Source organism: Poecilia reticulata, linkage group LG7 (genome assembly GCF_000633615.1).
Source record: "Poecilia reticulata strain Guanapo linkage group LG7, Guppy_female_1.0+MT, whole genome shotgun sequence".
Classification (NCBI taxonomy): domain Eukaryota; kingdom Metazoa; phylum Chordata; class Actinopteri; order Cyprinodontiformes; family Poeciliidae; genus Poecilia; species Poecilia reticulata.
This window is the reverse complement of record NC_024337.1, coordinates 21211129-21222998: the sequence shown is the minus strand read 5'-3', so window position 1 is coordinate 21222998 and position 11870 is coordinate 21211129. Positions and strand designations below refer to the sequence as shown.

Below are 11870 nucleotides of genomic sequence, written 5' to 3'. Positions count from 1 at the left end.
ATATGTGGGGGGAAAACACTTTTTCGCAGCACAGTAGCTCTATCTTAAAGCCGAAACGATGGTGCAGCCATTTAGTGATTAGACCAACTGCGCGGCTCGGATGAGAACGCTGCAACCATGATGTCATCGCATCCTGAGCACCATGATGTCAGAGACAGCATGCAGCCAAACACTGAGATTAGGATTATTCTCTGCGGGCCTGAACATCTGCTGTACACAAGTGGAGTGAGACAACTGGGACCAGAAATCCCTGAAGTAAGTTGTGTGCAGTCATTCACACGAGAACAGCTTTTTGCAGCAGCACTGCCAGACGATAATAATGGGCCCACTGTTTAGATGTTAGATTTGTTTAAGGCACTGTTTTATCAGCATGACAAAGTAGATTGGTGCACGCTAAATATAAAGTCTTGGGCTGAATTCAAAAGAATCCCTCCCTGTTATTGTGCAGCAGAAGCGCAGCAGCTGTGAAAGTGTCGGTCATACACTATGCTAACTATGTTCTTATAACCACAGCAGGTGTGAATCAGTGCCAACTGACTTCTGCTCTGCACCACACACACGCGCACACACAAACAAATACACACATTATAAACAGGCCTATAACACGCACATGTCCCCTCCGACCCCCACAGCAAACTAAAATCCACTCATATGCACATCTGCTTCCCCAGCAGTGACTGCTGAGTAAACATAACATTAGCCTCTGCTTCCCTTCTCAAGAGATCATAAGAGGAGAAAAATGGCCCTGCAATTGTGTTACTAAAACCTAGGCCTACTCAGATAGTTGAGATCACAATTCTCTGCCTTGATCATCTCATTAATTTTGTTTGAGGGATTGACTTAAATCGCCCTTCTCAGTAAGCTGTACGTCATAATTTTATGAGCAGAATAACATTTTTTTGTGTGTGTGCTTTTATGGAGCAACTTAAGTGTGGGACCTCACACAGATTTTTAAAGCTGCCAAAAGAACACAGTTAACTTATAATTACAGGCTGCAAAATAGCTTTAACTCACAGGTCAGACATTCAGGAGAAAAAAAAAAGTCTGGCATAAAAAGGAGGCAAATGTCTGCAGCCACACACGGAACCTAATTTGCATTAAATCAAAAGGCCCTGCACAGCGACAGCCATAAAAGCTGGTATTTAAAGGTGTGCAGTCACATAAATCATTCTGTACTGTTGTACAACACCGCTGTTGTACCACAGATGTATAGTGTCGACTCCAGATAAGGACTCTATGATTACTGGTTATCTTCCATCATCCACAGACACCACAACTCACCATTTCCTTACCGTGGGTGTCTTTTCAGCCTTAATCGCAGCTTTGCCCAGCAGGTATGTGGCTTGCCAGGTTCAGTCATGTTCGAAAAGCCATCATTCAACAGTTAGGGTTTTTTTGTTTTTTTTTCCCGACCACAGAGAGGTGGTGCCAGACAAGTCTCTTCATGCTGCCCTGGAAGGTGAAGGTGAACAGTTTTCGAGGAGTATCAGAGCCTGTCATGAGATGGACAGTTATCAAAATATGACATGCTGAATGGATCCAGCTCAAAGTTTATCTCAATGCCGTTTCCTTCTCTGTTGGAAAGCTTGGCCTCCATTAGTAACTGTTCCCTTAATCCCGATACACTAATAAAAAAATCCAGTATGACAAATTGCTCTCCGACGTCACCTTAGTAAATATACAGCACATTTGTTTGTCATTTCATTTCGGGATAAAAATAGCCTTTCTTTCAAGGTTTCAGAGGTGTGCTAGTGAACACACGGCATCATAAAGAGCAATAAAAACAACAGTGATGAAGTTGTAAACCGACCTGAACCAGGGTTAGGACATAAAACAACACCTCATATCACAGAGATCCATTCAGTCAACTAAGCTTGAGCTACACAGTTTGAGACTGTTTGGCCAAAACAATTAGTCTCCAGATGAGCCAGGCTGCTAGAAAACACAAAAGCAAAACACTTGCAACAGTAATTGCAGCAAAAGGTTGGTCTGCAAAGTATGATCTCACTGACATCACATTTCATCGCCTCATTTTGAATTAGCTCGATGAATGTTTTGCGGTTGAGCGCCAGGTATGCAGGTTGTGGATCCAAACAGCTGATAATCCTGAGATACGATCAAACAAAGAGGAGAAGCTTCAGCTACGACTCACACACATTTAAGCGCTGAGGTACTGAGCTAAACTCTGTTGTAAAAGACTTTGTGGAAATTTGCCAAAGTCATCCACTTGAAGACATATACTGCTGTTTTATTGCGGTTAATAAGCTATATTTTAGCTTATTTTATAGCATATAAAAATTTATTTTTTTTATGTATGAGCCCACAAACATTTAGAAAAAAATCTAGGAAATAATCAGTTTCATGTCAGTTCAGCTATGATGACGGGAAAACAAACTGACCATAGACAAGAGGCACATCTCACTTCTGCCCTCAATAGTATGTGACAACTTTTAATGCTTATAGTTTGGTCAAGATTAGCTTTATTTAACCAAATGGAAAATAAAAAATATATATATACTTTTTTTAGTCAATAGATCCAATGAATGAACAATGATGTGGAAGGTCAGGCTGATTGATGAACTCAAACCATATTTTAAACATTTTTAGACATGAGACTTTATGTGGAGATCTTTTCACCACATAAAAAACAACTACTTTTTAGTTATTTTTTTCCCACATTATTCATATCAAGATTATGTCTACATTGACATGATAGTTGCTGGAGATTTATTCATTTCAGTAAATAACAGAAAATCTTTAATCTGATCTGCTTCTGTAGCTCACCTGCTCCAACATTCGACATTTTGTGTGCTCATTCTGCACACTTTGCTGTAAACGTGTGGTTATTTTAGCGACTGCTGCCTTTCTGTCACCATGATCCAGTCTGCCAGTGCTCCTCACATATGGCACTTTCATTGTGAAGGAAAAATAAAAGTAGCTCACTGGATCTTTCTCTAGTCCTAAGAACATTCTCCATAATCCCGGAAGGCTGTGTGTGAAAGTCTCAGAAGCTCATCGGCTTCTGAGACGCTCAGACGAGCCCGTTGTCATAACGTCACCTAAATTTTCTCCCCCCTGCCCCTTATGATGTTTCCTTGGAACTTCACAAAGTGTACCTAATAAAGTGGCCACCGAGTGTTTTCACATACATCATTCGAAATTTAGTCTTGTCGAGAAAAGCACGGCTAATTTATTATCACTTTCAATTGCTGTTTAAACGGCAGCATGTGTGCAAATACGTCATTTGTTCTTGTAGAAGAGGACAGGATATTGCACTTTTGTCAGTTAAACCCGAAACCACAATCTGCAATAAAGTCACAACGGCAGACGAGAAAACTCTTAGTGCCTTCTGCAGAGGAGAGCTGTCAGAGTAACTGCTGTATCATCTTCCTCTTTTCTTTAAGTGGAGTTTGATTGATGGCTGGAAGGCGTGTCGGCGATGTGCTGCTGACAGATCTGGCCTTGTGACTTGCCTTTCCGTCAGAGACCTCAGTGGAGACAGGATGTCAGAGAAAGTTAAAAAAAAAAGCCATTTGACCACAACTACATCTCCGAGCCTGGACGGCTTGCAATGTCTCAGACAGCTCTCTTTGGTTATGACTCAACCACACCGCCACTTTGTTTCGTTCTATTAGCGACTAAAACCTTAGATTAAAAGAAAGGCAAAGAAGCTACTTTCAAGTAAAAATATACAATATATTTGCTGTAAAAACGTGTACAGAATGCCTTATAGCTCAATATATGCTATACATAAGAGTTCCAACAAGAGTCACTTCCACATCCTTCATGATATACAGAAAACGTCTCCCGTAACAACCACGGTTTATGTACATCGTTACAAACATATGAAACAAAACAGCCCTTGGGTGCGTTTTAAGAGGCCAAGATGACGCGCAACCGACTCGTATAAAAATCCCTGAAAAATGTCTCTTTGTTGAGGTAAGAACGCTCCGGTCAATCTCGCTTCCTCTCATTTTCCTTTCACGCATTAAATTCATTCACCTGTTCAAATACAAGAAATGACAAAGAGAGAGAGAGAGAGAGAGAGAGAGAAACAGAGGGAGATGAAAGCTATTTACACACGGGAACTCCTATGAGAAGACATAGCTGCAGGCTGAAAAGTGTCAGAGGGAAACACAAAATAAGGTGGGTTTCCAGTTGTTTGTACCCTTCTTACTTACATAGCTGCACCTTTTTAACTGTGGGGAAAGCCAGTCTTTCATTACACCTCAACATGGTAACTAACAGTTCAGTTTTAATATATTGTTTTGCCAGATGCTAGAGAAGTCTTCTGTGAAAACTCAAGCAGCAGGAAAACTGTAGCTGCCTCCACATGGTAGCTTTTTCCCCCTCAGCTGGAATAACAACACATCTTATATTGGACCCCAGAAAACATTCAGAATGGCCACAGATCTTTTTTTTTTTTTTTTATCAAGGCATTATTCACAAGTAGACATGGGCCGGTATCAAAATATACCACGTTTTTAGACATTTACAGTTTAAAGCCCCCTTACATTTCACACCGTTCTGTTGTTAGTTAATTAGAAGCCAGTTCTGATTATTCGAAGCAGGCCCCTTCCCAACCTGTTGCTGCACACTGGTGGTTTAGCTGGCTGGAAGAATGTTCATAACTTTTCCTTCACTTACAACAAAAGAAAACGGTTTAAAAATATTTGAGACTTTAAGAAGGGTTCTGTAAACTCTTATTAACTCAGCTGCTTTTGTTAGTTTGCATGTCTGTTAGGAGTTGATTGCTGGTTCCAACAGTGCAGTTAGCCACACTAATCAACTGTCTAATAGTAGCTTCTTTAAATTCCAGTGTTACAGCAAGAAGAAAGTTATTTTGCACAAGTTCTTATAACTGGGTTCCTATACAGTCTTGAACTGACTATGAAAACATTTTGAGTTCCCAAACTGCTTAGTTGTCATTCTTTGTATTATCTTAAAGTTAACATCTTAATTTCTAGAAAAAATATATATACTTTATTTATTTATTGTTAAAAAGCATCAATCTCTGTTTGGCCACATCACAACTTCAATTTGTGTGAGACTTGATCACTATGGTTTTTGAATTACCAATAAATATAGATAAATACAGTTTAAAGCCCCCTTACATTTCACATTTAAAAAAAATTAAAAAGGGACATTTCTTAACTGTGTGGGACCTTTTGGCTGTTAAAAACAAGGTTTTAAATTAAATTTGGATTAAAGTGTCCTTTTTAAACCAGGTCTGGTTTAAAAACCAAACTTCAAACTTCTAGCTTTTTTAAATTCAAAAACAACCTGATAGCAACGGTTGTTAATGTAAAACAGTTGAACCCAGACAAGACATTTCAATGGATTGCAGATGATAACATAAAGTTAATAGGCAGAGAAACCCTTTACTCTTGAATTGGAAACCAACCTAAACATTATGTTGTTTTACCACTTGTGGAACATACCGATAATAAAACACACATAATACGGCTATTTTGTCATATTTTTGACACTGTAGCCGTTTATGGTAACATTTAATATAAAAATGTTAATGAACTTTTATTCCTTTTATTCATTATTTGTGTTTTTTAATATTATACATTGTGCATAATGTATAATATTTTTATTATGTAATATCTCAGCTACAGTAGGAATATATTTTTGCTTTTCTCTGTTAAGCATTTTGAATTTGTATTTTTATTCAAAGCAATCACACTGTAAAAATCTCATACCAGCCCATGCCTATTCATAAACAAACTAGGAAAGTACAACAAACGACAGTCCAAAAACATTAAAAGTCTTAAAAAGAAATATTATGAAAAGTCCATCTATAATGACTGTACATGGCCATTCATTAATACAGTATGTGGTGGAACGTTAGATTGCTTCTGTTGTTAAGATATTAAGGCATTGAGACAGGAGCTTATGGATTCTGTTGCTTTAACAGATCAATGAGGCTCGTTGTGAAGTTGTTGAACACTATTGCTGACTTACCACCTGCGTCAGCAAGTCAGGCATCTGACAAGCTCAGAAAAACCACCACAGGAAACGACAACAACAGCATAAAAAAAAACGTTCCTGCTCCTCATGTCGACTCCAGCTGAAACACATTGTGATTGGTTGGTGTGGTGAAGAAAAGCTGCTCCTCGCTGGTAGAGCGGTTGTCGCAGGGTGTGTGCTTCCCCAGCGTCCTCTCAAAGTCTAAGAGCTGTCCCATGAAGTTGAAGTTTGGCGAGATGTTGGACTTCTTCCTCTTCACAAAGTCGTAGGCGTCGTTTAGAGACAGGTTGAGCCTCTGCATCAGGTAGGCCACGGTGACTGTGACTGAGCGACTGATGCCGGCCAGGCAGTGGACAAGGATGCCACAGCGCTTAGATCGAGCCTCATCTGCAGCAGAGAGGGGGAAAAAATCCAGGTCAGGAATGTGTAAACAAACAACACCATTCTAGTGCTCCTTTAATAGTGCAAATCTAGCTCAGGCCTGCTGTGAGGAGACAGTTGTCAGCTTGCAAAGCAAGAATCAAACCCAACCCCATGGAGCGGAAACATCACTTCCTTCCTCATTCGGTGTTTGAACCTACTGAGAATCCCACCCGTGACAACACGACAACCACCAAACAAGTGAATGGCTGTGGTTTCAGGTGTAGTCATGGTGAGAAACACCAAACCAAAAGCAAAACTGAAACGCAGCACTGCCATTAAACAACAAAAAATATGTCAAGTAAATTTGGGGTCTTGTAATGTAATCAAACTATTAATAAAGCTTAATTTCTTCGACTTCCATGGAAACAAGTGAAAAACTAAGGAATTTTAAATAAATCTATCCGATACAGATACACTGATCATACTTGCGTGTTCTGATACCAATTTCTAGTTTTCTTTCATATTCTGATTCAGGTAATGACCAATAAAGATTGTTTTTATTTTAAGGACTGTAACATATAACTGAAGACGGTAAGTACCCTGGGGCTTTCTTAAAAAAGATAATAGTTCTAAATATTTAAAAACCTTTTTTTAACCACATAAAGAAGATGCATTAAAGTAAATGAGAAAAAAATTACATTAATTGTCTATTATCTGAGCTATCAATCTAATTATGATCCAATTAACTAGTCCATCTCTACCGTTCACTCTTTAGTCTAAAATTACCACCAAAATAATGTCCAAACCAGTTAGACGTGCAAAGCAAAATAAATTTGAAATCGACAGTAAAACATAATACTTACCAATAAATGATATAGCTTCTGGAAAGAACTGGGACAGGTTCTGACTCCAGTGATCCGAAATAGGGATCTTCTTGTATCTGAAGTGGCTCTTGTGCTCATACACGTTGGGCAGATTAGGCGTGACGTTCAGGATATACGTGATGTTATACTGGTCCAGCACGTCTAAGTTGCTGGAGACTTTGGCACAGCCCAAGTAGAGGTAAGGTAGGATTTGGACGGGAAAGTCTGGCTGATTGCTGGGGATGGGGCTCTCCTCTGACTCCGTCGCGCTGCTGGGTTCTCGATCGGATTCGCCGTCTGAACAATCCGAGCTGATCCGGAGACCTCCGAAGCCCAGGACGGGCATCGGGGGAGAGGAGCTCGGACAGGAGCTGTCCAGGAGGGTCTCGCAGTGTTCTGGGTACTCTGTGTGGAACTTCACAAAACCACCTGAATAGAAATGCAAACACAGATAAATTATGTCGAAAAAGATTTATTTTAGTCCACAGTGAGCCAGTGAAACAGTCAGAAATCGGAATTTTTGAATTTCTCCTTTAGTGGAAATGATCTATTTCTGCATATCAAACTATGTACTAAAACTAAATACTCCAACTTACTTAAATGTCTAAATGCAATTGACTTTTTCAGTCAAAACACAGATAACAATTACAATTTTTTGGATTAGAATTTTTAGTCCTTAGATCATAAAACTATAATCTTTCAAAACTGAAATGGAAAAGAGACATCAGCGCTAAAATGCCTCTTGTGTACATATTAAAATAAATTCAAGCTATTTGTTTATTAATATGTCTATCAAACACATAAGAGATGATCTGACTATTTAAAAACAGAAAAGTAGCATTTATTTCTACTGCAGATATAATAATATAACATAGCCATCTATAACATTTATTGTTATTTTGATTCACATATAGTTTCCACACATCAGTCATTCTATTTCCCAGAGATAATTCCAGTAAGGCATTTTTGTTTTCTTCTTTGTAAGCAAAAGAAAAGCGTAATAACCTTGTTTCAACCAGCTGAGTGGTGGTGTGAATAAATAAATGAGGAAGCACAACTACTTTATGTCACAATCAGATAAAAGTTTAAGTGTAAAACCTACCACAAACAGGTTATCGTGACATTTACCTTCTTTCAGCCAGCTGACCAAAAGTGAGCAGCAACACACACGAGAAAAAAAAATCCTGCTTTTCTGATTTAGATACAATACCAGAAAACAGCCCGTACTTATCGAAAACGGTAAAAGCAAAAAAAAAAAAAACATTTTTATTTATGGAATTGTGAAGTGTAAGACCCCCGAGACGGACCATTCATGAAATACATGTCTGTTCCTGCTGGAGCAAAACATGCCGCAGCCATTTTGGAATTTTAATTGAGAATCTCAGCAGTGACACAAACTTTTGAGCAGCTTTCAAACTACAACCACACGACACAGGATGAGCTCACAAGTCAGTCTCTACAACATAATAATAACACAGACATACACACACTTTAACGAACGAAAAAACAGAACAGAGGTCCAAATAGAAAACATTTAAAATGATTTTTTGTTTTCTCTTTTTTTCCCCCGGTCTAGTTTACAGTCACAGCGCTAAGTGTCAAACTGCACTGGTCAATCCATCCCAAACACATGTCATTAACGAATAATTTAATCGTTTCTAAGTTTATACTGACATTAAAAAATCGTTACCTTCAAGAAAGTACGCTATACACCCGTCTTCTCGCAGTTTGTTAAGAAGCAGGAACAACACGGTGGCCGGGGAGCCGCTGTCCTGCCAGTCCGCGGAGCTCTCGTCGTACAGGACCACCGTGTCCGTCTTGCACCGCCTTACGAAGTTCTCCTTGTCCTCGTGCTTGGGGATGACGGTCTGGATCGGGATGTTGCCCTTCTTGAACCTCCGCAGCATGAGCCCCGTCATGGCCAGGTTTATGGCGGTCTCTATGTGGGATGATTCATACAGCTCGTGTGAGCGGCAGTCCAGCAGGAGCAGAGAAGTGCCTCCGGTCTCCAACTCCAGTTGCAGCCATTCCACGCTCTTACTCGGCCTCGCGTTAGACATATCGCACTCAGTCTCATGCTACACGCAAGCACGCGAATACTTTGCTTAGTCCGTCATTGCGCCCAAAACAACAAGAAGAAGGGGGGAAAAAAAAGGAACGTTAAATGTTGCTCCGCCAGTCCATGGCGCTTCTGCTTGAGCGAAAAGATTTCCCCCTTTGCCTCCTCTCGCTTTCCATCAGTCAGTAAGTGAGAGCTGTCCCAGCGAGTCGAAGAGTTTCTAAACACTTCCACTAACACTTTAATGTCAGTCTTTTATTGCCAGAAAAGTCTTAATCAACTTCAGCTGCTCCACACCGTGCCAGGGTTCAGCGAGCACATTGTCGTTTTTATCATTCCGATGCATGCGAGTTTTTTTCTCTTTACTTTTTTTTTTTTTTTTTTTTTTTCAGATGACAGAAGAGCGAGTCGAGGGGGAGGAGTTTGTTCATACAATTTAAAGTCATAGCAGAATTATCACGAAGTCTGGAATGTCTGAATGAAATCTGTTCGAGATTCCCTTATTAGTGAGAAACTGCTTTCCCTTTGTTTTATTCCCCACGGATGGATCCTATATATAACAATATCATGGAAAAGTTTACTTTTTGAAGTAAAACTCATATACAGTGCTATGAAAAAAAATAGTTATCCCTTACAAGATTTGTTCTAAGCTATTTTTACCTTTTTTGTCAAACAAAAAAAAAAAAAGAAAACAAGGTGTGCAAATATTTACTCATAATCAATTGTGATTAACTAAAGCCAAGTTGTATTTTATCAATCATATCAAAGAAATCAGTTGAAAAGAACCTGTCTGACAAAAGGAAATAGGACTCAAAAACCAAAACGTCATGCAAAAGAAATGTAAGAAACAAAGTATTTGTCATCTATTAGCCTGGATAGAGCTATTTTTAAGTCGTTAGGACTCCAGTCAACCACAACAATCAACAAATGGAGAAACAGAACATTCCCAGGAGTGGCAGCAGGGCTATTAAAATTAGCCCTGCTGCCAGGGCTAATTTTAACAATTCAAACACTGATACAATTGTTCATGCAAAAAGTGCCTGCATTTTAGATCATCTGTAATTTTCTGACTATTTAATATGTTCATTAGCTACAAGCTATAATCATCCGAATTTAAATAACTACAAAGACATTCTATTGTCCTGTTGCTGAGGTGCACCTGTTATGGTCGTCAGCTGTGGTACTTATGGTTGTACTGGTGGTTGTTCTCACACTAACACTATTCCAGTTCAAAGTTTGAAAATCAGTGGGTTTTGTCAATGGATATGCTCAGTTAATAGATTAAATACAACTAGCAATACAACGTAATAACATGATTTCTACTTATAAACAGTGCAGCAGTTGGATTGTGTGAGAGATTCATTGAAGTACAAAGTGTTACAAGTGCAAAAAGTCAGTCAAGATGCTTAAAACGCATTGAAATCAGCCTTATCTTGTTTCATGAATTGTAGAACATGCAAATGACAAGACATTAATACGGACAAGGTACATATTTTGTTTTGAAGTATCCATAATCTTATAGCACTTGCTGAGAAAACATAGGAATTTGAGTTTGGAAAAGTTTGGAATTTTAGGGGTTCCACATCGCTTGTGACCATTTTGTTTCTTCTGTCACTAGATGCTTGTTGTTGCAAGAGATCTAACAAACAGATATGCAGTTAGTGGTATAAAATGAGCAAAGATAGAAGGTTTTAGGTCATTTAGTGTTGCCTACTACACATTATCTATGACCCTAAGCTGTTTGTTTCAGTCTATGATTTAGTTCATGGGTTTTAGCATACATCTAAATTTGATAGTTTTTGCGATCCAGGTTTGACTTTGAATTACCAAACCCAAATCTAAAGTACAGTTGGTCAGAATCCAAATGAATCTAAACTGTTTATAAGTCAGTGTGTACTTAACTGGTTATGCCAGTTAAGTGCATCACCATGTCTGCACCTACCTCCAACATGAAGAATGATGTCACCTATGAACAAAATGACATTACTAGATAAGACACATTCCTAAAACATGTGTCTTAAGTTTCCTGTTTTGGAAACTTAAGGCTGTTTCCAAAACAGCTTTAAGTTTTGGAAAGAAAATTGAGGACTTAAAACATATAATTAATATTATACATTTGTGTCTTTCACAAAGGGCATAGTCCTCCTGAGCGTCTCTGTGTGGTTTATTACTAATACGTACAATGATGTAGGAGAATTATGAATAGAGAGTCAGGAGAGAGAGGTGGGGTGAGGGGGGAGAGCGGCGCAGTGAGATGCTCGCAGTGGGAATCCAGCCATGCAGCGGATCTGCGAGCACACGTGAGTGGGGTCGGCGGCAGGGGAGGTGGTGATGGGGGTGGGGGGGTGTCACAGATGTGCATGGCATCAGGATTAACACAGAGAGGAATGGAGCTAAAACCTGCAAACACATTCACTCACCCACAGGCCCTCTCAAGCATTACCTGATTACACAGCAACCAACATAATATTATCGCCACGCTACAGCGCATCACCATGTCTGCACCTGCCTCCAACATGCAATCTGAGTTTTTCTTTATTTTTTTTAAATACATACACACGCATATACACACACACTCTTCTCGTGGCATCTCATGCCCAACATGATTT

The 11870-nt window shown here is 39.3% G+C and overlaps 1 protein-coding gene across 1 annotated transcript; it reads right to left on the bottom strand.

Moving 5' to 3' along the window:
* Nucleotides 1–5650: 5650 nt before the first annotated feature.
* LOC103467589 (dual specificity protein phosphatase 7-like) lies at nucleotides 5651–9637 on the bottom strand. Its single transcript, XM_008414121.2, has 3 exons — nucleotides 8893–9637; nucleotides 7203–7631; nucleotides 5651–6363 (listed from the first exon to the last, which is right to left on the bottom strand). The coding sequence occupies exons 1-3, from the start codon at nucleotides 9260–9262 to the stop codon at nucleotides 6062–6064; spliced, it is 1101 nt and encodes a 366-aa protein (XP_008412343.1). The 5' UTR covers nucleotides 9263–9637; the 3' UTR covers nucleotides 5651–6061.
* Between the last annotated feature and the right edge of the window lie 2233 nt (nucleotides 9638–11870).

What these genes read in the sequence shown, in the direction of transcription:
- LOC103467589 (XM_008414121.2), bottom strand. Translation starts at nt 9,262, where the DNA reads ATGTCTAACGCGAGGCCGAGTAAGAGCGTGGAATGGCTGCAACTGGAG. An exon ending in TATAGCGTACTTTCTTGAAG is followed by an intron (nt 7,632 to 8,892) that starts GTAACGATTTTT and finishes ATTTCTATTCAG; the next exon opens with GTGGTTTTGTGAAGTTCCAC. An exon ending in AGAAGCTATATCATTTATTG is followed by an intron (nt 6,364 to 7,202) that starts GTAAGTATTATG and finishes TCTCTGCTGCAG; the next exon opens with ATGAGGCTCGATCTAAGCGC.